Source organism: Petaurus breviceps, unplaced genomic scaffold (assembly GCF_028583685.1).
Source record: "Petaurus breviceps papuanus isolate PSGF00001 unplaced genomic scaffold, PetGlider_PUasm1.0 90977, whole genome shotgun sequence".
In the NCBI taxonomy this organism is placed as follows: Eukaryota; Metazoa; Chordata; class Mammalia; order Diprotodontia; family Petauridae; genus Petaurus; species Petaurus breviceps.
This window is the reverse complement of record NW_027187391.1, coordinates 26,676,811-26,702,764: the sequence shown is the minus strand read 5'-3', so window position 1 is coordinate 26,702,764 and position 25,954 is coordinate 26,676,811. Positions and strand designations below refer to the sequence as shown.

Genomic DNA, 25,954 nt, shown 5'->3' with positions numbered 1-25,954 from the left:
GGGGGGGGGGGGGGGGGGGGGGGGGGGAGGGAGCAGCGGTGCCAATGAGGCAGTTGGGGTTAAGTGACTTACCCAAGGTTACCCAGCTAGTAAGTGCCAAGTGTCTCAGGCCACATTTGAACTCAGGTCTCTTCTAACTCCAGGGCTACTGCTCTATCAGCTACACCACCTAGCTGCCCCTCTAGCCATAAATCTTGATATTCTTTACATATCTCTGGAATCCTTAATGCCCATGACATGATGGGCTTTGGGTGACCAACAACTTTTGATTCTTTTGAGATATTATGATATATCTCATGTCACAGCCATGCGGTATGAACAGAATACTAATATTTAAAAGATTAGCCTGAATTTCAGAGAGAAGCTTGAGGAATTTTGAAGAGTTTTTAAATTGCCTCAAGAATATCTAGCTGGCTTTCTTTTTCAATTCTGGGCCAAACTCTAACTCTGAACTTCTAGGAAATGTTAAAAAAAAAAAAATTTTAAAGCACAGTGGGATCTTGTATTGTCTGCACCATTCACAGTCAATTACGCTACTATAGAAATATCCTGCTCTCTTCTCAAATTTTCATCAAGATGTCTCTGAGGGGCAGCCAGGTAGCACAGTGAGTAAGAGTACCGGCCCCAGAATCGGATGACCTGGGATCAAAAATGACCTGGGATCGAATCCGGGCTCAGACACTTAGCACCCACCCAGAAATAACTGGCTGTGTAACCTTGAGCAAGTTACTTAACCCCAATTGCTTAAAAAAAAAATTAAAAGATGTCTCTGAGTACATTATTCTCAGAAATTTTGAAAAGATGAGAAAACAAAAGCAAAGGTAATTAATTATCAAGTAATTAATAACAAAGTATTCTTTTCTGGACACACCCCACCCCCACCCCCTTTTTGGTAATAAGGACTATGACTTTCCCCCCAAGCATTTGATTTCTTTGGTCTTGAAACCTTATTGCCTTCAAAATTTTGCCACCTCCAGGACATACTTCTTCTGTTATTTGGCGTACTCTAGTTATTCTTCCCATATTTGTTTTCTCTGTGCTGTTTTTTACTTTCTTATGGCACCTGGACATGTGGGGGTAGATATTTGGTATTAAGAGTACAAACGTTCTACTGTCATTGATAGACTAAATACAATCTTCTATCAGACTACTCTGAAAGATTTTAGAAACAATTTTGCATTTTGAAATAATTTTATCTTTGGCTATTAGCCAATCAATTATTATGTTATTTCGGTGCTTACTCCATTTAGCACCTCCTGATTTTAGTCTTAAAGTATTAATACTCTATAGGTGCAATATTTCCAAATATTATACAGATCTCTGACCTTTCTCATTTCATATTTCTGAACCACTTTAAAACATTTTTACCATGTTTCTCCAAACCCATTTTTGCATATATTCACAAAGTAAATATTTAATATTCAGTCATATCAAAGTTTCTCAAAAAAAGTCTCTATTTCCTTATCCTCCACAATAGGTTTTGCCTCCACTATGGTCTTTTTGTAAATTTCCATCATAACCAATATAAAATGTCCAGTGTTTCATGAAAAGAAATGTTTTGCTATCTTTGGATGTATGATAAAACCAATTCCATAGTTTCTTTTATTTACCTATTCAATGTGAAACTGCTGGCTTCTGCTTTTACTTATAGCTTGAAGGAAAAGAGTGACATTCAGTTCCTTCAGGAGAATGTCCACTCTGTAGTGTCACAAGGCATCTTTGGTAATTATATCTATTTTATAGTGCACTTGATACTAAAAGTATTGAACAAAGTTATCTCTTTTTATATCTTTTAAGGAATCTGGTAAAATTTTGACATGCACATAATGGGTCTCTTGTTGGAGGAATACTTTTCAGGTAGAATTTTTGCTAATTCAACAGTCTATAAAGAGAGATTATTGAATTTCAAGGAAAAAAAAACTGTAAGCTTGAAAAAAACATCAAGGATAGTTCCTATAACATACCTGGTTCATTCGTCATAGCAGACCAGGTCAGATACATTGTGTAGATTGTGATTACTGAAGACTGCAACAAACCAGATCTTGGCTGTGACTCCTATTGACAATTTAAAAGTAAAAACCACACTTACAATCTGACATGGCTCAATATTTATGAACATTTAGAAATTAATATGACCGTTAATTAAAAGAAGTCTTCAAATAAATAGCATACTTGGATCTTGGGCAGAATAGACATTACAGATGCTCCAATGCACAGAAGCATGTTGACACTGATGAAGGCCTTATTTTCTGAGCAACCGTCTGGGTGAGTGTAATACACAAAGAATAGGACTATAGCAACTAAAGACAGCAGATAATTCATTGCTGTAGCTGATAACAAAGCTGTGAAGAGATACAGTTTCAGAGTTAAGTTTCATCACAAATATTAAGAAATGTATGTAAGCTTACATTAGAAAAAATATTTACTACAGAAATTGTATTACCAAACCAAAAACAAACCATGGCACTATATAGCTGTTAGCTTCTTCTAGGCTTTGGAAGAATCATATGAACTTGACACTTTTTAAGAGAACTTTCAAGTTTTAATATATGTTCTAATACTATGGGGTTATTGCAGAAAATATACTACATAAAAACTTTATTTAATATCCAAGACACCACAAATCTTTAATTTTGTCTATATTGTTATTACGTCCCCTGATGGAGATGGTTTAAGGAAATTGCTATGACAAAAAAAAAAAGTCAATTCCAACACATTGTTGATCCTCTCCAACTTAGCAAGACTGATTCTTAGGAAACAAAAGTAGTCCCTTCACTGGGCCCAAAGTCAAAAAAGCCCTCAAAACTGATAGGGCCTGCCAGACATTTGTTTCTTATTGATTTTTATTTAATGTTTGTTATTTGGTAAATAATATTTGAAAGTTCAGTTCTTATTTTCATTTGACCCACAAAACAACACTGTTTTCTCATGAGCAAAAGTTTTAAAATAAACTTTTATCTAAGTATCTAAAGAAAAAAATTATATTTCTTCTGAATAATTCTCAACATATATAGTTCTGGGCTTACTACAGTCAAAAAGAAAATGTACATTAATACTGTAACAAAAATATATAGTAAAGTCCTCTTCATCTTCCTTCATCAAAAAATGAAGTTGCACACCTGAATTTTCTAGATAGGGAAAAAATATCAAAAATGTATGAACTATTGCAGAGGGAAATCTTTTTTTTTTTTAATTCTATCTTAAATACAATGATACATAAATGAGGCATTGCTTCATGACCCAATATCTTTATATGATCATCAATTATTGAACCATGCTGCAATGCAACAATGCTTTCAAAAACTATTAAGGTATAAAGTAGTATTTATCCTTCATGCTAAATAGACCTAGACCATAGCTTCTGAGTTGCTTTTTTGTCTCTATGCAGGAAGGTGTCCATTCCTGTCATTGTGCTTGCCTTTCAGTTCTGAGTAAGCTACAAAATCAGATGAGCAATACTATTAGACAACACTGTGTGCCTAAAACAAGAGTAAAAAGACTCTGGTAATGCCTTAATTAAGAACAAAATGACAAGAGCTTTTAATCCAAAGCCACTGTCTCTGATTTTGCTTCAGACCTTTCCCTCTTTTCTTCTAGTTCTACTATCTTTGTTCCAGAAAACTGAGGCTGTTGGATGTGTAATGTAGACAATTTGAATACCTTATAACTAAAAAACATCTCTGGGCCTGTTTCCTCATCTCTAAAATGAAAGCACAATACTAAATGGCAACTAAGCCTCTTCTAGCTCTCCAAATCTTTGATCCTATAATCAAAGTATAGTTAATTAAATGAAAATAGTATGCTTTAAAATGAGCTTATAAGCCTATATTTATTATATGCTTGTTTATGCCTTGAAGTGTCTTACCTGCATACCAACATCTTGAGTTCCCTTCTTCCATTTTTTCAACCCATGATTCATTCCATGAGTGGGCAAAGTCAATAAGTAAAACCAGTTGGATGAGGATGAAACAAAAGGCCCCTGCCATGCCCACATAAAACCACACTGAAAGAGAAAAAATAATAACAAATGCCTCTATAAAAATTATTTTGTATTTATTTTGCATAAACTTATAGATATAAATGTGGTCTCCCTGATGGGTTGTGAGATCTTTAAAAAAAGGGACTGAATTTTTTTCTTTGTATCTCCAGCAATTCCTAGCATATAGTAAGTACTTAATAAACACGATAAGTGATTGATAAAAAGGAATAATAATAAAACATGTTTCTAAAAAAAACCAATTCAGTACATTATATGAACTATAACTGAAAACTGCTACTAAAAAATAAACCTTCATTATGTAAGTTCGAGAAACCAGGAATAACAATTATGTAACACATAAAGCTGAAAATAGAACACCCCAAGAGAAGGCACTTAGGCTAAGAGTCTAAAAGAATTTGTCATAAAGAATTAACAACAGATTCAGAGAATATTAAATTTATGTTCCAAATAAAGTTCCAATTCAATTATAAAAGAAACACTAGTAGTATTATAAAGCAAAATAAAGAGAATATATGGAATTATTAAAGTGAGAGGAAATCAACACTACTGTGACTATGATAAAAGAAAACAGAACCAAAAACAACTTAAATAATTTAAATATAATAGGACATAATATAAACCAATGTAAACCTTACCGTAACAATAACTTATTTTTAATGTCACATAGCATAATAACCAAACACATACCCAAACACACTCACAATCCGGGCAATAATTTACATAGCCTTTATAAGGAAAAGAACATCACTGGGCACTAAGCAAAGGGAAGGTCTGAATATTAGAGAAAGTCTACGTATATAGAAAGTTATATGTAGATCTAGTGCAGGAAATGACTTAAAAATTTGTTTGTTTTTTTAATAGCAATGATCTTAATTTTACAAATGAAGGGAAAAAAGGCTTGGTGAAGTTAAGTGACTTGCCCAAGGTCACAAAGATAGTAAGAAGTGGCTAAACCACAACTCTCTCAATCACAGTAATCCCAATGGTTTAGATTAGGGATGGGCAACCTGCAACCTCCAGGTCACATGTGTCCTTCTAAGTCCTTGGGTGTGGGCCTTTTGACTGACTCCAAGTTTACAGAACTAATCCTTTTATTAAAAGGATTTGTTCTGTAAAGTTTGGATTCTGTCAAAGGGCTATAATGGAGAACCTAGAGGGTCATATGTGGCCTCAAGGCCACAGATTCCCTATCCCTGGTTAGATTATAGACATGGATAAAATGAGTTAAATTTACATATGCTTAATTTATATATAGAATATAAAGCTGAGCTTTTAGAAAGCTAACAAAAAGACCCTTTCCCATGACTAAATTATATCATTAACGATCACTAGACACTATAACCATAGAGATCTGTCTTGAAAGCCAGGTAGACGTGAGGTTCAAGTGCTGTCGCAGAACATGCCATATGTGTAAACCTGGCCAAATCACTTAATCTCTCAATGCTCTAGGCAAAGATACATATATACATATACATATATGTATATAAAAATTACAGAAAAAGTTCCCACTCTTATTGATAAAAGTCAGTTTCATAAATCAACACAATCGAAAGTGCAATCCCTAATCCTAATCATCAGAATTATTTCATACAGGACCAAAAGGTAATAAGGTCGTCAATGAAGTAGACCAGAAATCCCCTACAGAGAACCAAATCTATACAGATGATTAATTATTGATAACCTATAACTGTTAAACATTAGAGAAAAGAATCAGTTCAATAAATGCTACTTAACTGAATAGCAGTAAGGTAAAAAAGGAATATAAAATCTGTAACACATCTTATATAATATCTGCCTGACCAAATGAGTACCCAAAAAGAAAAATTAAAAATGAGAATTTAGCAGTGCCTGACACATAATAGGTATGTGTTTACTAATGTTTACTGACTGATTATAGTCTTGATGAGATTATAGATCCAATGAAATTCTTTATGGAGGAGATAAAATCTTTTCCATAAGAGAAAAATATTATGGAAGAGATAAGTTTCATGAACTATGATGGATATGATAATTCACAATAAAAACCACTAAAATGTAGGAAAAAAAACCCTGGGGGAAAACAATCTATTAGCTCTGGGAGAATTCCCTGTCATCTTCATCTCACAGAACTATGTTCATACAATAGCACAGAGATAATAAGTACATTATTTATCGACTCCCACACAACTTATAGCTTTGGAGAGCTGTTTATAGTCTGACCTCACCTCAACAAAGATAATACTTGTTAAACTAGAGGAACATTATGAGTCTGATTCTGAACACATTAAAATGCTGAAAGAATATGGTTATGTAATCAACAGTTGGGGAAAAATATTTTTATGCATGTGTATGTATGTATATAGTTCAGGAGAGAGGTTTTGGATAGAGATAGAGAAACGGAAGTCATTACATTGGAGACAATGGTTGAAATGCAGGAGATCAACATGGAAAGATTATACAGACAGAAAAGTTTTGTTTTGTTTTTTAAAACAGCCCTTTAGGAACACCTACATTGAGAACAAAGAAGAGGAGCAAGAGGTCTGACAACAGAACCAAACAAACGCAGTGTCATGACAGCCAAAGGAAAATGGAGCACACACATATTCATACAAATATTCAATGTTCTTACCAGTAGTAAAGGGTCCTTCTGGGATAAAGAAAGCTCCAACGGTAATTGCCACTGCTGCTAGAAATTTAAAGAACCAGAATCTAAAAAAAGAAAACAACAGATTCTTACAGTATTATAAATTCAAATATATTTAATATATACGTTTTCATATATATAATTTCACATATACAAAAATTTAAAAGGATATCAAAATAACATCAACTAGTCATGAAACAAGATTTTGGAAAGTTTACTATAAAGTGAATGCAAGGCTCAAATCCAACTACTTCTGCATAACTTTTAAGAAAAAACTTTTTCACATCGTACACAAATTATGGTACTTTGACAAAAGAGTAATAATGTTCATTGTATTAATATACTGTTACTTACCTTGACCTTCATAAAAAAAGCTGCTAAACTAATTACAACAATGTGAGGATGTACTTTTCATAAGGTATAAAGCATTGAACAAATTAAAGACATATGACTTATATGAACTTTGCACCTAAGACTTTTATCATATCTAAAAAGTTAACAAGAGGGGCAGCCAGGTGGCACAGTGAGTAAGAGCACTGGCCCCAGAGTCGGGAGACCCGGGATCAATTCCCGGCCTCAGATACTTAACACCCATACAAAATAACTGGCTATGTAACCTTGGGCAAGTTACTTAACCCCAATTGCTTTAAAAAAAAATACAGAGGTTAATAAGACAACAGTCACCTATATCTTGATGATTCAAGAAAATCAGTGAGTGCAAGAATGGATTATTTATCCCTTGGGGGAGTCACAGGGGAGAACCTAACTAGAAGATGGATTTTTAAATTAGTGTTTAAAATTAGTTAAACTAGGGTTTAAAAACACAAATTAAAGTCAAATGGGCACAGGGATATATGTTGAGTCTATTATAGCTATACAACTATATCTTACATCAAGAGGAAAAATGCCGGCAGCTGACAAACTCAGAAAGGAAATACTATTCTTTTACATCATTTCATTACTTTTCTCATCCATCACAGTATTATTTAACTAAAAACACACTGAGAAAACAGTTCAAATGAAGATAAGCAGACTCACAGTTGTCACACTGAATAGCTTCAGATGATTAAATGTGTCTTCCTATGACCCTAACCAAGAAATCTCCATTCCATAAAAGTTGTGAACATTGTAAAAGTTACCCAAAAAAACCCCCCAAATTACTCACTGCCCCTAACTCTTAAGAGTTTGTCTTTCATAACATGAAAAAGCAAGGTATTATTTATGAAAAACTGAATTTAAAAAAATGTGCAGTTTAGGTCTTAATTTCCTAAGGAGAAAAAAAAATTTTTTTAGACAAAAAAACTAGGCAAGTTTCCTTTTTGCACAACAAGATTTTCCCAATACGGCCAAAAAATATTGCTTGGTGTTACAGGAATGTAAATTTTTAAGATCTTCCCTGCCCCTAGGCTTAAGTGTACCTGGAACCTGTGGTGGGAGGCTTGTTTCTCAGGAGATACTTTATGATTGGGCAGTGAGTCAAGAGGGTTGTTACATTCTCTGACCCAGGAGAAGGCTATATAAGCCCTGATGGCAGGCTTTGCTTTGGGGCTCACTTTGAGAAGTGTTGTCTGATTTGACTAGATAAGACTCTTGGGCAGCCATTAAGAGCCCCCTGGCTTTGAAAAACCCAGATGTTGATGCTTCCCTCTCTGGTAACTGTGATTTGGTATAGATGTAATGGTCGCACAGTTTGGAGGCCTGTCTGCTTGATCTATTTCTCTGTCTTGTAACTTCTGTCTATATACTCTGAAGTTCAGGGTGCTGACCTTTCCCCCCCTGAACTAAGTAAATGATATATGTTTGATTAAAGTAAGCTTGTTAACCCATTTTGAGTTGCTTTCCTTTAGAAAAGCAGATCTAAGAATCTGTGCTGGCAGCCACCCTGGGGATGCTGGGGTGCTTGCTGCTACACTTGGCTAAAAAAATATTATTTAAGATGCAGTACTTTCAATTACTGGTCCATTCTCTTCAGAAAACAAAGTTATGGTATGTGACACATGAAAACATTTAGTACATGAAATGAGCCAGCACCATCATAGGCAGACAGATTTTAAAATAGGTTAATTCAAACACTCCCCAAGATGGTTCCGGCAACAAATCATCATTAAGAAACATGTTTCTCCCCATACCCTCCTATATCATGCCAAGATTATAAAATTTAATTTTTACACAAAATGCCTACTAAAAAAAATATGGTATGTTAGCAGATTTGATTCTCTAATTTCTGAAAAGCTATTAAAATTTTTTTTCCCTCTGCATCCTTAGAATATATAAATCATATTTCTATGGTTAATTTGATAGATCTTTACATTCACTGATTTGGTTATTCCTCTTTTCAATGCTGAAGACTGAACCCCATCCACATTTTCTCATCTTTTTGCAATTCTTGTCAAATTTCCAGTAAATTCTCCACAAGGGGTCCATCTGACATACTGGGAAACTTTCCTCTAGGTCTTGACAATGCTTAAGAATCGATGGGGAAAAGTCTCCTATTATATCAGTCTTACTCTATCACTAGCCAACCTGTTCTGGTCATATATTTTTCTGATCATCTCCTGCTCACTTCTCCATTACTCTATATTGCTAACTATTCACCACTCACCATGCATTAATCTCTCCACTATCTTTTAGGTGGTTTATAGCCACAGATCATCAGTAAAAAAACTACTTAGAGTTAAAAAGGTAGGTCTTTATTTCATTCAGGTAGAAGGTTGTGTTCAGTATAACACAACTTCCAAGAGCAGATGGAACTACTCTCAATCCTACATTCTTTTCACTGTAAATCACCAGTGTCTTAAGATTTATGTAATAATGGCCCAAATCCAGAGGCTGTTAATCCAAATATTTATCATAATCTCAGCAACATTCATTCTCCATCTATTGATTTAGGCTGAACTCTTAAGTGATTAGGGACCTAATTTAGAAGTCTCTACAATATTTCAAGCTTGATGCAATTGATACAAATGCTATCTGAAAACAGAAACCTTTGGAGGCTCACCATGTGCAGGGAGTCTTTTCCATCTTTTGTGACAGTCAAGTATATTTAGAAAGTATACATCATTCTGTTTTATGCTTTTCTGTAGCTGTATAATTATAACCAGTGAGTCAATGAACAAACTTCTCATTTTCCAAGAGTTTTCTGGGACGATTTTAAAGGAGTGCTTAGGATGGCATTTTGCTCTACACAACCATTTTAGTTTTAAAGGGAGGATTATTCTGTCTCAATCATGTCTCCTTTTTTTAAGTTAAAAAGTAGTAAACACGGGGGCAGCTAGGTGGTGCAGTGAATAGAGCACTGGCCGTGGAGTCAGGAGGACCTGAGTTCAAATCCGACCTCAAACACTTAACACAAAAACTAGCCATGTAACCTCCAGCAAGTCACTTAACCCCAACAGCCCTCCAAAAAGCAAAAAATTAAAAAATTTAAAAAATAGTAAACCCAATGAAATCTTGAATTCTTTGTATCTTTCAATTATATTACAGCAAATTCATGGTCTGCTTTAGAATACTATTTGAAGAAGCTACTTATTTTCTTTTCATACTTTCATTAAGCATTTAAATTATTCTAATAAAGATTTTTTTTTTTTAATAAGCAATCGGGGTTAAGTAACTAGCTCAAGGTTACACGGCCAGTTATTTCTGGGTGTGGTGCTAAGTGTCTGAGCCCGGATTTGATCCCCAGGTCATCCTGACACTGGGGCTGGTGCTCTTACTCGCTGTGCTACCTGGCCGCCCCTCTAATAAAGATTTTATAAAGCTAAAAATGTAGGTGAGCAGATTAGAAGCCACTGAGAGTTTCCTGTCTGCCTTTGAGCTATATTAACATGAGTAAGTTTTTCCCTGAAGTTCCTCTGCTCTTTACATATGTATTTTAAGAATCAGTCCCTCCATGATCCCAAAATTACTATTAGGCATCTTTTAATCTAAAAAATGAGATTTAGTAAAACTTACAAATAAACTACACCCTTTGATGCAGTAATTCCCACTGTCTGAAATATCCCCTAAGACTATTAGCAGATGAGAGGGAAAGTTACCAATTAAAAGGTTTTTATAATAAAGAGGAGAGGGAATAAGCATTTATTAAACATCTAGTAGGTACTAAGTACTTCATTAAACACTTAGTAAATTTTATTTCTTTTGAATAACAGCATTATTTGTAACTAGAAAGAAAAGAAAAAGGGGCGGCTAGGTGGCGCATTGAATAGAACACCGGCCCTGGAGTCAGGGGACCCTGAGTTCAATTCTAGCCTCAGACACTTAACACAATTACTAGTCTTGGGACTTTGGGCAAGTCATTTGACCCCAATTGCCCTACAAAAAGCAAAAAAAAAAATAAATAAATAGGAGAATAATTAAATCAACTATGATACTTTAATGCAATGGGAACTCTAATCTAAGTTTGACAAATATGGTGAAAATAAGGAAATACAGGAAGATCTCTAATAAACAATGGGAAATAAAAAAATCAGAAGAACCAAGTACAAGGTATATTTTATGTACCAACCCACATTTAAATGTAAATAACTTCAGAATATGCTTAATTGGATGTATTAATGTTTAATATTAAGTCTGTTGTATATCATCTAAGTTTAAACACTTATGAATTTATAAATTATTTTCAAATATTACTAGTTTTTCATAAAAGCCAAAACACGTCACAATCTTAATTAGCTTCTTTTTCATTCACTATGTTGCTTACATCCAGAAAGTAAAGCCTATGATAATGTTTTGATCTAGAATGTCTGTATTCTGAACTAAAGTCCTTAATTTTAGATAATGAAAAGTACTAAAGCTGACAACTGTTATCTTTAAGTCTCTGAGAGAATCAGAGTTCATGGTTGCTAGTCTTGTGTTTGGGTGATTCTATATCTTCTTAATTATTTGTCTGCATGAATATGCAGTGTGTCCCAAAATCTTAAGGCAGTTTTAAGCTTTGATAGTTGTGTGCATTCCTTGAGTTATACCACTTGTATAAATGACACATACTCCAGTAATTAATCATCTTTTTAAAAGCAGGCAAGTTAGAACTAGAAGGGATCTTTAAAAGATCCAGACCTCTCATTTTGACAAGAAACTGAAGCACTACCTTAGAAAGGTTCAGTCATGTCTCTAAAGTTACATAGTTTATGGCAAAGCTGAGACTAGAATCACGGAATATTAGTTTTATAAGTATAAACAAAATTTACAGATTATCTAATACAATCCCCTCATTTTATGATTTTAAATTGTTAAAATTGCTGCCTTTTGTTTTTTTATCAGTCATTTCTAGAAATTTCCCCCACTTCTTCAAAATGAATCATTACAAGGAAAATCAAGTAAGCAAAAATATCAGATACAATAACTTAGCTATGTATATAATATTCTGTCCTAGTACACTCCTGCCTCTGTTTGGAATGAGGTTATTTGTAAACCAAGACCACTACTATCAACTCCAAAATTTGAGGAGTAAACCACGCCTTTCTGTGGTGAAGGGGAACTGCCCCAAGCAACAGTGGCAGGACCAGAATTCTAACCCAAATCTTCAACTGTAAATAGGTGCTCTTTCCACTGTATCTTGCTATTTCATTCAATTCTTCCAATATCCAGTTCAGTGTTCCTTTATGTCATATCTTATTTATCCAATGCAATTTTTTTCTTCCTTCATTTTTCATAATACAATTTCTGACCAAAATCGAAATTTATGTTCTGATAGCCTATAGTGAAGTCATAAGCACTAATTAAACAGATATCCCCCCCCCCCCACCATTAGGTAGAGAATTTTAAATTTTATAACCACCAGAAATTTTCCCCAAAACTATTCATCAAAATTTAAATAACTGGGGCCAGGTAGCAGGTAGTAGATCGAATCCAGGCTCAGACACTTAGCACACACCCAGAAACACCTGGCCGTGTAACCTTGAGCAAGTTACTTAACCCCAATTGCTTTAAAAAAAAATTTTAAATAACTGAAACTGCCGTTCTAGTTAGCCAGTAAATTAAAAAAAGTTTAAAACTTACCCATTGTGCACTGCGGCTCTAGGATCACTGCTGCTCTTCACTTTGATCATCAATAAGGAAAACAAAAGGAAAAACATGGCCATCCCAAAGCACAAACGGTATACAGCTTTGTATCCAACCAAAACACTACAAGGCACAAGTCCTGTCCCACTATCACAAAATCCAGGAATCTAGGACATTAAACAAGATACAATGACCAATAAGAAAAAAAATTAAATTTACATAAATGAAATATATATCTAAATCCCTAAAAAAAATCTTGATGTTGATTCACTATATTAAGCTGCTATATGCCAAAAGACTTACTAAACTGTAATAAGACAAATTCCCACTGCCCGCCCTGAGTTTAATACTTTTTAACCAAGTAGATTTGTCCTGATTTTTCAAAACTGTACTTTATATTGAGACACTCCTATCTTCCCGATGCCTTCTACACCAGTACTCAGTCCCTATAACTCAATCTAGATGAGAATACTGAAAAATTACATGGCTTTTCAAAGTTAATGATTTTTCACAGCCCATTTACTAAAAGACATTTCTCAATGAACTGATCTGGCTTGTCAATTTTTAACTTTATTGCTCGGAGAATTAAAGGAATATTATGCTTACAAATAAATATCAATGTATCAATAAAAAGAACCTCCAACATAACTTCTCAAAATTAAGATCTATTTTTCACCAGAAATATTCTTAACTTTAATTTTACTAAAATCCAATTGTCTCAAAAATTTTACAAGCCTAATAATGCACTTTAATTGTGAAAAGAAAACATTTTACTAGGAAATGCAAAAAAAAAAAACTATCAGGTATACAAATCACTTGTGACTTATACCTCAAATAATTGTGACTTATGCCTCAAAGAGTCAAACTACTGATCTCTACAAGTCAAAAATAAATAAATAAACAAACAAACCAAAAAAACAATTTAAGAAAGTGTTACCAGGAAATGTTGGAATGTAAGGATCTTTTAGGGCAAATCAAACCATATTAACAGCAGATCAACATCTCTGAATATGTAATCTACATTTTAGCCATGTTATATTTCAATCTGCTCAAATAAAACAACTTTTTCAATGAAATGAGCAATTAGAATGATGAGTTAACACAAAATAAATTTTATGTGATTATTACTAAGAAGTATTATCAAAAAAGATCATTGATAGCCCTCTAAAACATAATAGGAAACAACAATTACTTTCAACCAAGAATTTAGTTTTAATAGTTCAAATACAGAAATTTCTCCTTTACTAGCCTCTTCAAAAAGGGAGCCACTGTGAAATGAAGCTAGTTCAATATCTACAAAGTACTTTTTAAAAATAGGAGAGAGATCACCTTCCCCAATCCATGTAAAAAGGGGACTCTAAAAAAACTTTGGAGCTGCAGAACCCACAAAATGACACAGAGAAGCTAACCTCCCGCTGAGGACAGCCTGGCAGGCCGGCAGGAATCCAGCGCAGCCGAACCCTGCCCCTGTAGCCCCAGGGGGGGCCTAACCAGCCACCGGCCAGGGGGACTCCAGATCAGCAGCAGCTATTGCCGTTTCCAGATTTATTAACACAGAGATGCAAAAGACAAAGTGAGAGGTCAGTGCAGTCTGGACCTTGGGACCAGAAAGTGGGAGTGCGTGGCTTTTACCCCCGGGGCGAGAAGCCGCTGAGATGCCAGCACAGCCAGCCATCTCCACGTGGCGGCTTCAGTTCTTGGCCTGCAGAGTGTAGGGGGACCAAGCACCAGTCTGAGGGGTAATCGCTCTTGCTTTAACCTGCTTGGATCTGGATTGCAGTCTAGGGTGCAGGTTCTGGGGTGTGTGTCCAGCTTGCCAGAGGGTGTGGAGACCTCAGAGAGGGCACCCATCTAATACCTCCGGCAGCTGAGAAAACCCCAGCGTTTGAGATGAAAGCTCCCCTGTCTGGTGGCAGAGCCCTACTGTGCCAAAAAGCCCAAAAGTCAAGTAACTGAGTGGAAAAATGAGCAGGCAAAGGAAACAAAGCAGACAGAAGATTCCAACAATACACTCCTATTTTGGGGACAAAATGGAGCAAAGCATGGAACAGGAGGAAAACAGTGAAGTCAGAACTTCCGCACCAAAAGCTTCAAAGGAAAATACAAACTGGTTACAGGCCATAGAGGACCTTAAGAAAGATTTTGAAAACCAAATAAGAGAAGTGGAGGAAAAATTGGGAAGAGAAATGAGAACAATGCAAGAAAATTATGAAATGAGAGTCAACAGCCTGACTGAGGAAAATAATAATACCTTAAAAAACAGACTGACTCAAATGGCAAAAGAGGCCCAAAAAGGCAATGGGGAGAAAAATGCCTTAAAAGACTGAATTTGCCAGATGGAAAAAGAATCTCAAAAACTCAATGAGGAGAATCATTGCTTCAGAATTAGATTGGAGCAAATGGAAGCTATTGACTTTATGAGAAATCAAGATGCTGTTAAACAGATCCAAACAAATGAAAGAATAGAAGGTAATGTGAAATATCTCATGGGAAAAACCACTGACCTGGAAAATAGATCCAGGAGAGATAATTTAAAAATTATTGGACTGCCTGAAAGCCATGATCAAAGTAAGAACCTAGAAAGCATCCTCCAGGAAGTTCTCAAAGAAAACTGCCCTGATGTTTTAGTACCAGAGGGCAAAACAGAGGTTGAAAGAATCCACCGATCACCTCCTGAAAAAGATCCCAAAAAGAAAACTCCTAGGAATATTATAGCCAGGTTCCGGAATTCCCAGATTAAGGAGAGAATATTACAAGCAGCCAGGAAGAAACAATTTGAATATTGTGGAAACACAATCAGGATAACCCAGGATCTGGCAGCTTCTACACTGAGGGATCGAAGGGCTTGGAATATGATATTCCGGAGGGCAAAGGAGCTGGGATTAAAACCAAGAGTCACCTACCCAGCAAAACTGAGTGTCATGTTTCAGGGGAAAATATGGTCATTCAGTGGAATAGAGGACTTTCAAGCATTCTTGCTTAAAAAACCAGAGTCGAATAGAAAATTTGACATTCAGATATAAGAAGCATGAGAAGGTAAACAGGGAAAAGGAATCACAAGGAATTTATCAAAGTTGAACTATTAACATTCCTACATGGAAAAACAATAAATGTAACTTATGAAACTTTTCTCAGTAGTTGAAGGGATTAGAAATATATACATATATGTCTATATATGAGGGTATATGAATACATATGTGAATGTGTGTATATATGTTTACAGGTATACATAGATAGAGGGCACGGGACCAATTTAACAGGAAGGGATGATACTTAAAAGGTGAAATTAAGAGGTGAGAGGAATATAATGAGAGGAGATGGGGAGAGACAGAGTGGGGCAAACTATCTCATACAGAAGAGGCAAGGGAAAATGGTTACAATGGAGGGGAAGAATAGGAAGGCAAAAGGGAATGGGTCAACCTTATTCCCATTTAATTTGGCTTGAGGAGGGAGTGAAATACACACTACCCTCCAGGAGAATAAGGGGGGAAGGGGATGAGAGGGAGGATGATAGAAGGGAGGGGAGGCTGGGGGGGGAGGAAAGCTGGAAGCACTCACTTTTGAAAATAGACGGGATCAAAGCAGAGAATAGAACAAGTGGGAGGTGGGATAGGAGGGAGGGAAATATAGTCATTCTTTTACAATATATCTACTATGTTATTGTTTTGCATTAGCCACACATGTACAACCTATACTGAACTCCATATCTTCCCAGTAAGGGTGGGTGACAAGGAAGGAAGGGAATGAATCTGGAATTGAAAGTTTTAAAATCAAATATTCAAATATATATATATATATATATGTGTGTGTGTGTGTGTGTGTGTGTGTGTATGTATATATATTTACATATATATATATACACTATTATTAATACCATCTTACATGTAATTGGGAAATAAGATATACAGGCACTGAGGCATAGAGATCCACTGGAAAAGTAGAAAGGGGTATGGGAGAAAATATGGGAGAGAGCAGATTGGAGGAGGGGATATCCTGTGGGACTGCTATTTTGGGGCAGTAGGTAGGGGAGAAAATTTGTAACTCAAAATCTGGCGGAAACGAATGATGTAAATCAGAAGTTAATAAAGCATTAATAAAAAAATGAAAAAAAAATAGGAGAGGCCTAGACATTACCCTACCTTATCTTCCTCATTAGCTTTAGAACAGAATGGTTAACTTATTTATCCAAGATCATGGATACTGTCATACTAGAATATTTTGTCTATCCAAGACTGTCAATGGATAGAAAATAAATTACATCATGTGTATGCTTTCCCCCCAAAATATATTGTTCAGCTCCTTGCAGGAAAGGGCATACTTTGTAAATTCTTACAAAAATCTAAGCACAGAATACTCTTTATCTGGAAAAAACATAAAACTGATAAATAAAATCAGTTAAGTCATAAATCACTGCACTGATAATCACACTTCAACTTTACTACAAAACCAAACAGCAAACAAAAAAAAAGGAAATCTAACCTTATTTAATTGTTCTTCCATTCCTGGAATCAACATCACACAGGATATACCCACACCAATAAGCAAAAACAATGCATAAATGAGCCTAGTTACTGTGGAATTATTTCCACTGGGACAGCATCGGCACAGCAGACATGGAGCACTCCCACATAAACAAGGTATCTGGTAGAGAAAAATGTTAGAAAGAAGTAATACTTTAATTAGTTAGAAAGAACTAATACTACAGAAAGCCAATCTACATTACCCACAAAAATAAGTGCCCAAAGTTGGAAAGTTTACCAAAAGTTGAATTAGTGATAAAAATCACAGATGTCTTCCAGTTTCATTTTAAAAGTATATAATTTGGGGCTACTAGGAGGCGCAATGAATAGAGCACTGGCCCTGGAGTCAGGAGGACCTGAGTTCAAATTCATGGGGGGCTTGGGATCTATATTTGTAACATCAATTTGTAAAACCAGTCTGTAAAATCACACTTCCCCCTCCCCAGTCTCAGAGCATGAACTCTGCCTAGCTTCAGAGCATGAACTCTGCCCAGCAACAACTCATGAATTGTTTATCTCAGCTTGGAGCAATAACAAGCTACACCTATCAATCCTTCACAAAAGTATCTATAAACATTCCAGCTTAGGCAAATATTATCTCCCCCTTGTATAGTGTCTCACTACCTCTATAAATCCTTCAATACTCCATCTCTAGGTTAACCCCTTAAGCAATTATCTCTCCATTAGCCTTGGTTCCCAGATATCAATCCTGTCAAGCTTGACACTGATAAGTGGCAGACTGGGCACTTCTCAGTCAGCCCTTGACCGCTGGATGACTTAGTAGAAGTTTCAAGCCTAAAACCACACCTCCAGGTAGCGCCCCCTTGGGCTTTTCCCCAGAGAATCATGGGCAATACACGTGTTCCTTTAAACACTGGCTCTACCTTAACTCCTCCCTAATCCCACCCTCTTCTCACCTGGTCAGCCTAACTGACATCTAATGAATAGCCTTAACTCTTTAAAAGCTATGCCTGTGTCTTCTTTAAGCTTGCAGGTCCCCTAAGGATCCTTGCCCCCTGTAAGGCATACAATAAACTTTTACAACTCTGACTCCAATTTGGCTTGAGTTGAATTCTTTCCAGACTGAATAGGAGGTTTTCTGGTCTTAAGGTAAAGATCAGAGTTCCTGCTGAACCTAATAGCCAACCCTCATCAAAATCAGTTCTCAGACACTTAACACAAAAACTAGCTGTGTGACCTTGGGCAAGTCCCTTAACCCCAATTGCCCTCCAAAAAAAGCAAAAAAAATTATAAAAGTATGTAATTCAATTATAATAAAGATGTTAGAGAAAGGGTATAATTAAGTTTGTGTGATATGCTAAAGGGATTTTGTGGTGCTACAGTTTTTATTAACCTTACTAATTCTATTATTTTTTCATTTCTTCTGTAACAAAACTATCAATAAGAAAAACACAAATGTGTGACTCAGAAATAAAAATTACCTGAATTTCTAAATCTAAATCCTGTGATCCTTAAAGTACAAAACAAAGTCTTTTGGATCAAAAGCAGGGCAAGGTTCCTTCAGTTATATCACACACTACCTAAAGTTGGGCTCTTTGGGGGGAAAAGGAAGATCAAACGAGTAAGCACACATTAAAGATTAAATTCATATGACTTTTAAAAAATGAATCATTGAGTCATTAAATATTGTATTTTAAATATGCTTAAATTCAAATTTTGCCTGGAAGGCGTGGAAAAAAATTAAAGGGGGAAAAGACAAGGAAAACAAAGAAAGTAAATGGAAAAGGTATATGAAAATAGAAGAAGGTAAATGAACAATAAAAAGGAAAATAAGAAGCAAAAGAATATTAGGAGAACTACTAAGTTTTATTCTATGGAAATTGTATGTCACGAAGAGACTCATGCACAAAAAATTACTCTTTGTAGATAAAGAAAAAGCTTCCCATAATCCTATCAAGGACATGGCTGGGAGGTCTTAACAACATCCTTTGGATTAAAAAAAATATCATTAATTGTCAATGAACAAGTTCAATTAAATCCGACTATTCTAGGAATACCCTTAAAGACAGTACCAACATCTATATAAAGTATGGAAAAAGTGAATGTCTATCTTGTAATAATTTTCAGGTGTCAAGGCAATGTGTACAGATGTGTACAGAAATGATGCCTTCCTATATCACTGTTTTTTTATGATCATAGGATGGCAATTTAGACCTGAATAGGATCTCAGAAGTCTAGTCTAACTGTCTCATTTTAAAAATTAGGAAACAAAATCACACAGATATTAAGTGGCAGACTGGCTTTGAACCCAGATCACGTGACTCCAAACACACGCTTTCTTTGCGTTTTATCTGGCTGCCTCCTTAAGTTTTCCCTTAGCAATTCTGCAAGTCATCAATAGGTTTTCTACATGAAGGAGGGTATTATCCAACAGAATACTGATTCTAAATCTAAAAAAAATCACATCTCCCTGGCCAGATTCTAATCTAGTAACACAAATTATTCCCCGGGTCAAAGCTCAGTATTTTAGGAGGTGTATTGCCTTTTTCTCACCACTTGGGCGAAGATGACTCTGTTTGCTTTAAGCATTAAACAAAACGGTATTCTCACAACATTTCAAGGTTTATGCAGTTTACAAAATTCTTTCCTAACACCGCCAGGAACTAGACAGAAAAAGCTTTACTAGTCTTTTTTCTATAAAAAAAATCCTGCCTCTGAAATGTAAGGCAACTTGCCCAAGGTCATGAAGCTGTTAACACCAAAGTCTAGAACCCAGGTCTTCCTTCCAACCTCCCGGCCGCTTCCAAATTCACCAACCAGCGGCTCAGCAAAGCCAGCTTTTTATCCCCCTCAGTTCCAAACGCCCTGCATCAACGCAATCCCTCGCCAGATTCCCATCTGACGCCCCCGGGCTGCAGGAAGATGCAGAGGCAGGCCCGGCAGCGCTGCGCAGTAAAGAAAAGCAACAAACCACGCAGCCCCGGGCTGACGCTGGGGACCCGGCCGAGGCACCAAGGGCGGCGCCGAGTCCGCCAGGCCATACAGGGGCCAGGCGGGTGCAGGGAGGGGGTGGATGACGCCATTCTCCCCAGAGCCCAGACGATTCCAGGCATGTCTCCCACCTCCCCCACTCCCTTCGCCAGATCCAGGGCTGGAGGCCGCCCCCACCCCCGAGACCACGGGAAATAGGAGAGAGGGGGCTCGAGACGCGAGAAGCTGCAGAGCAAGAAGCCCAGGCCGGGCGTCCTGGGGAGGGGACCAGGGGCAGGGCGAGGTCTCCACACCCGGAGCTTCCCTCCCGGGAGTCCTTTCCTTCCCGCAGTCAGTTTCCTCACCCCTACGAGAACACCCGAGGGGACATACCCAGCTCGCCATGGAGCACAATCCCAGGACACCCCCCATGGCGAGGAGACAGCAGGAGCTGCAGGCGCTGCAAAAATGGTGCCAGGCTCTTTTTCCTCTCACAGCTTATTTACCATCTTCCAGGCACTTCCGGGCCAGGCCCCGCCCCCGCCTCTTTCGCAGGATCTACGTCATTTCCCCGGGAGAAAAAGACCTGGCTCTGAGTGGGCTAGGTAAGCTGTGGGGGTACTGTATGGAATTTATCGTAGTCGCATCTTTCAGGATAGGAAGAAAAGACGGGTCCTGGTAGTCTGCGACCCCCCGGGCGGGCCTGTAGTATGACTGAGTTTTCTGTTCAGTTAACTAACGGGGAAAAATAAATCCCGTCTGGAGGGTGGCGCCAGACTCGCCCACCTTCCAGGAGAGTCACCCCCTTCCTTCCATCTTGCCGCAGAGGCGGGGACTGGGCGAGGTTGCTGCGCTGGGAGAGCTTTCTTTGACTCCCAAGTGGGGGCAGGGAAGAAAGACGTGGTGTGGAACAGAGGATCGCATAAGCCCCTCTCGTGCTCTCTATCTTAAGATCCTGTAATATCTCAGGCATAATTCTGCTTTGCTATTCAAATACCCCAACAAGTTAGCGTCTTTTTAAAATTTTTGCAAACATTTTCTTACATTTCTCCTCACAAAATCACCTTTTCTCTCCCTCTCTTGTTAAATTACATGTTTTGTTTTCAGCGTTTTCAAGTGTCGTGGATTCGGCTGCTTTTGGAGTCAGGAAGACCTGGGTTCAAATGATGCCTTACACCCTAGCAGTGTGACCTTGAGCGAGTCACCAACGTCCCTAGACCTCAGTTTTCCTCGGCAGTAAAATCAACTACTCGTTCATTTTACAAATATGTAGAAGTGTAATGGAGTTTACCACCTAGGAGATAAGATGCTAGGCCTATTATAAATTACTACATATAATAAATGTAAGTTTGTTACATAAATAATAGTAATACAAAATAGATTATTGATAATAGAGGTTTATAGAATGGCATTCAGAGATGGGGCGATTATTTCTCTTAGGGAGATCAGTGAAGGTTTTTATGCAGGAAATGGTACTTAAACTAGAGCTTGAAAATGGGAAGAATCGGAATAGTTGAAGCTGCAAGGGAGAAATATATTCCAGGCAAAGAGGGAGCCAGAAGTAAAAGTACAAAAGCGGAAAATGAATGGATAGGTTTGGGTAATCATGGGCGATCCAGTTTGACTTGGAAAGTAAAATGAAAGCAAGTAGTATAGTATATGCCTGAGAAAGTATGTTTGGGGCAGGTTGTAGAGGGAACTAATCTGAAAGAACTGATAGATGATTGCAATGTCAGTGATCATTGGAAATGAGTTTCCACAGGATTGGAGAAAATCAGATTATCTCAAATTTCAAAAAAGGAAAAAAAACTATACATCAGTTTGGAACGACTCCAATTCTTGACAAAATTCTAGAATGTATTATTAAAGGGATAGTTAGGAATGTGAGGGAAGGGGAAGCAGTGATCACAAAATAGCAAATTGTTTCATCAAGAACAGATAATGCCAGTCTAACCTTATTTCCTTTTTCTATGGAGTTGCTAAACTGTTAAGTTTACATCTGCCTCAGGGAAATGATAAAGATAGGGTTTACCTAAATTTTAGCAAACTTCCAAAAACCCTATCAGGCATTTTTTGGGGAAAGATGAAAAGATGTAGTGGATAATAGTGAATTTTAAGTAGATTTGGAACTGGTTGAATGGCCAGAATGAGAGTAGTCATTAATAGTTGAGTCAACTTGGAAGGAGGTATAGCTACTGAGAGGATATGTTCTTGACCCCTATTCTGTTTAACATTTGTGGGACTTTTTTGCTTTTGGAGGGCAATTGGAGTTAAGTGACTTGCCCAAAGTCGCATGGCTAGTAAGTATATTAAATGTCTAAGGCCAAATTTGAACTCAGGTCCTCCTGACTTCAGGGCTGGTGCTCTATCCACTGGGCCACCTAGCTGCCCCCTAACATTTTTGTCAATGACTTGGATAAAGGCATAGATGGCATGTCCTTCAAATACATGGATGAGACAGAGTTGAGAGGAACAACTAACACATTGGAGAACAAAAGTTGGGATTTTAAAAGATCGAACTTTAGGTTGAATCTATTAAGATAAATTTTGATAGGTTTAAATTTTGCCTTATACAGGTTAAAAAAATCAACTGAAAAAATAGAAGATGACTAAAAAGCAGTTCATTTGGGAATTTTAGTAGACTGAAAAATTGACATGAGTTAATAGTGCTATGTGATAGCTAAGGGCACTAATACAATCTTGGGCTGTATTTAAAAGCAGTGTCCAAAACTATAGTTTCCTGTCCTCCACCCTAGTCAGAAGTACTGTATTCATTTTCGAATATCCCATTATAGGGAGAGCATTGTGAAGCTGAAGAGCGTACAGAAGTCTTACTGGTTGAGGCCTCATGTTCATAACATAGGAAAGACAAGTGAAAGATGTAGTGTGTCATAGCCTACAGAAAAGAATTGGGATATAATAGCTTTCAAATATAAACTTTATATATATATATATATATACACCACATATATAGGTAATTGTGTATATAAATTTGTATATGAAATACAAATATTTTTTAAAAATACTTTTCAAGTATTTGAAAGGTTGGCATGTGGAAGGAGGACTAGAGTTACTATGTAGGTCCCAAAGGGAAGAAGTAGGGGCAGTAGATGAAATTAAAAAGATTAATTTAGAACTGATAAAAAGAAATCATTGTTGTTCAGTCACATCCTAGACTCTTTCTGACCCCATTTGGGGTTTTATGGCTTGTCATTTCCTTCTCCAGTTCATTTTACAGATGAGGAAGCTGAGGCAAATAGGGTTAAATGACTTGCCCAGGGTCACACAGTGTCTGAGGCCAGATTTGAACTCAAGAAGTTGAGTCTTTCTGACTTCTGGCCTAGCACTCTATCTACTTCACCCACCTAGCTGTCCAAAAGTGCAATGAGTAACCTTAGGAGGTAGAGGGTTTTCCCTCACTAGAAGACTTCAAGCAAATACTGGATGACCATTTGTTGAGTATGTTGTAGAGGCTATTTTTATTTATGTGCATTTTGTATTACATAACCATTAAGTTCCCTTCCAACTCTAAGTTTCTATGATTCTGTCATTTTGCCAGCTAAAAAGTTTATATAAACAGTGGTTGTGATTAAAGGTGTTTTTGTTGTATATTGTGTGATCTTGAGTAGGTCAAAACCTTTGTGGGCTTCAATTGCCTTTCTTACAGCTCTAGATCTGTGATTCTGTGTGTGGTGTGGGATGATGGGAACTAGGAGTTGTGAACTAGGAAGGTTGTTGTATAGAAAGGATTAGAGTGGAGAAAGAGTGAAACCAGGAAAACTGCTTAGGATGACTATTTCAGTAGTTTAGACAGGATATAATAAGGACCTGAATTAATGGGGTCAGAGAGAATGTAAAGATTTCTCTCATGCAGAAAGCTTCTGGAATACTAATTCTCACTGCTATTTCCTAACAGTTGCTCTGTCAATTTCACTCAACAGGCTTTCCTACTTTGAAGTCTGAGTCATCTAGTTGTATAATTCTACTATAGATTTGTCATTGTCTTATACCAGTGTCCAGGATTCTGCTATTTGCCTCAATGACTTTAGGCCCTAGCTCAATCTTCCTCTCCACTCAAACCAGTAGTATTATCTTTTGTAATTTTAATATTCTCATTGATTTTCTACTACTCTGATCTCCACTTTATTAATCCCAACTATTATTACCTCCATCTCTATTCTACCTCAGTCATCCAGAGATAGTGCCACCTAATATCTCTTCCTAAAACTCTTCTAGCAATATTCAGAACTCTCAAATTCCCCTTTCTGATCATGCTCCTATCCCCCCCACCTCATTCCCCTATCACTACCATTCAGAAATCTTTAGTGGTTCCCTATTGCTTTTAGGATAACTGACCTTTATGTTAATTCCTAGCCACCAAAGCATGCCAGGGATAAAGAACTTCCCTCTTCCAGCATTCTAGCTCCCTCTATGCACTAGCTTTCCAAATTAGGATATAAGGTCCTTGAGGGCAAGGACAGTCTTGCCTGCTTATATTTTTACAGTTAGGTGACACAGTGCAATCAAGATGTGTTTGAATTATGCCTCAAACACTAGCTGTGTGATCCTAAGGAAGTCACAGCTCAGACTATTTCTTCAAAATGGGGATAATAATAGCATACCTTACCGGGTTGTTGTGAAGACCCCTATCAAGTGACACACATAAAGCACTGTACAAACCTTAAAGTACTATATAAATGCTATTATCATTGTATCCTATCCCAGTCCATAGCATAGTATCTGGCACTTTATGATCTGAAAATGCTTTTATCAATATAGATGTCTTAACATAAAATTCAAGGCCCTTCACAATTTGACTCCCTTTCTAGTTACAATTCATATTAATGTTCTCAATATGCTCTACAGTCTAGCTAGAAAACTAGTAAGCGTTCCCTAATCTTGACTTGCACTGTCCTGCCTTACTGCATTCACACAGGCTACACATTTCATCTAGATCACACTCCTTTACCTCTGCCTATTCAATTGGGCATTTTCCTAGCTACCAGAAAATTGATTAAATAAGATGTGGTCTTTGCCCTCGTAGATCTTTAAGATGCAGTGTAGTTGCTACTTCTTTTATGATACTTTCCTTTACTATCTTTACCTACCCATCTTAAATTTTATTTGAATACTATCTGGATCTCTTTTACTCCACCAAATTTTATCTTGTATCAAACATACATGTGTAAGTATCATAAAAAATTTTTTTGAACTGAATTTAATTAGAGCATCAGGGGATTTTTGAGCTGGAAAGGACCTTAATCACCTTGCCTCATTTTACATAATGAGACTAAAACTCAGACTTAAGTGACTTGCCTAACATCTCACAGGTAAAAAGCAAGCCAGGATTCATGAATACCCAGGTTCTCAGTCTTCCCAATACAAAAGGCTACCTTCTTGAACTGAGGGGAAAGATTAACAAAATCCCAGGCTTATATGGTACCATTAATATTAACAGGAAAGTTAGGAAGTAGGGCAAATTTGGAAACCATGTTTGTCTGGGGCATTTTGAACTTGAGCAGCATCATAGCTAAGCATCAAGTAGTTGAAATTGGGATCCTTACCTACTCTACAAGGCTGTTGCATCATTTTAGAAGCCTATTTAGATTTATTACCCTATTTTATAGGCAGTTCAAACTGAAATGATATAATCATGGCCTTTAATTATACTAGCTCCAGTCTAACCATGTCATCCATTACTCAATAAACTTCAGTGGCTCCAGTCACCTTTAGGATCAAATATGAAATCCTGCACACATACCCTTCCACCTCTCCCCCCCCCCCCCCCCCCCCCCCCCCCCCCCCACCCCCCCCCTACAACACACTATCATCTCCCAAAAAAGACCCTCCTAACGACCTGCTAGACCACAACAGACACAC

General features: G+C 37.0%; 1 protein-coding gene and 1 long non-coding RNA gene across 2 annotated transcripts in view; one reads left to right on the top strand and one right to left on the bottom strand.

Moving 5' to 3' along the window:
• Positions 1 to 12,694, top strand: part of LOC138152882 (uncharacterized) — a 20,039-nt gene extending 7,345 nt beyond the window's left edge. The window contains exon 2 of the long non-coding RNA XR_011166215.1: positions 12,643 to 12,694. This is a non-coding gene — a long non-coding RNA (uncharacterized lncRNA). The remainder of the gene's footprint in view (positions 1 to 12,642) is intronic.
• SERINC1 (serine incorporator 1) overlaps positions 1 to 20,629 on the bottom strand; it is a 27,873-nt gene extending 7,244 nt beyond the window's left edge. The window contains exons 1-7 of the mRNA XM_069076944.1: positions 20,468 to 20,629; positions 17,103 to 17,264; positions 12,621 to 12,790; positions 6,609 to 6,688; positions 3,866 to 4,003; positions 2,173 to 2,342; positions 1,965 to 2,055 (exon numbers count right to left, since the gene is read on the bottom strand). Coding sequence (XP_068933045.1) covers positions 1,965 to 2,055; positions 2,173 to 2,342; positions 3,866 to 4,003; positions 6,609 to 6,688; positions 12,621 to 12,790; positions 17,103 to 17,264; positions 20,468 to 20,506 — 850 coding nt within the window. The 5' untranslated portion in view covers positions 20,507 to 20,629. The remainder of the gene's footprint in view (positions 1 to 1,964; positions 2,056 to 2,172; positions 2,343 to 3,865; positions 4,004 to 6,608; positions 6,689 to 12,620; positions 12,791 to 17,102; positions 17,265 to 20,467) is intronic.
• Between the last annotated feature and the right edge of the window lie 5,325 nt (positions 20,630 to 25,954).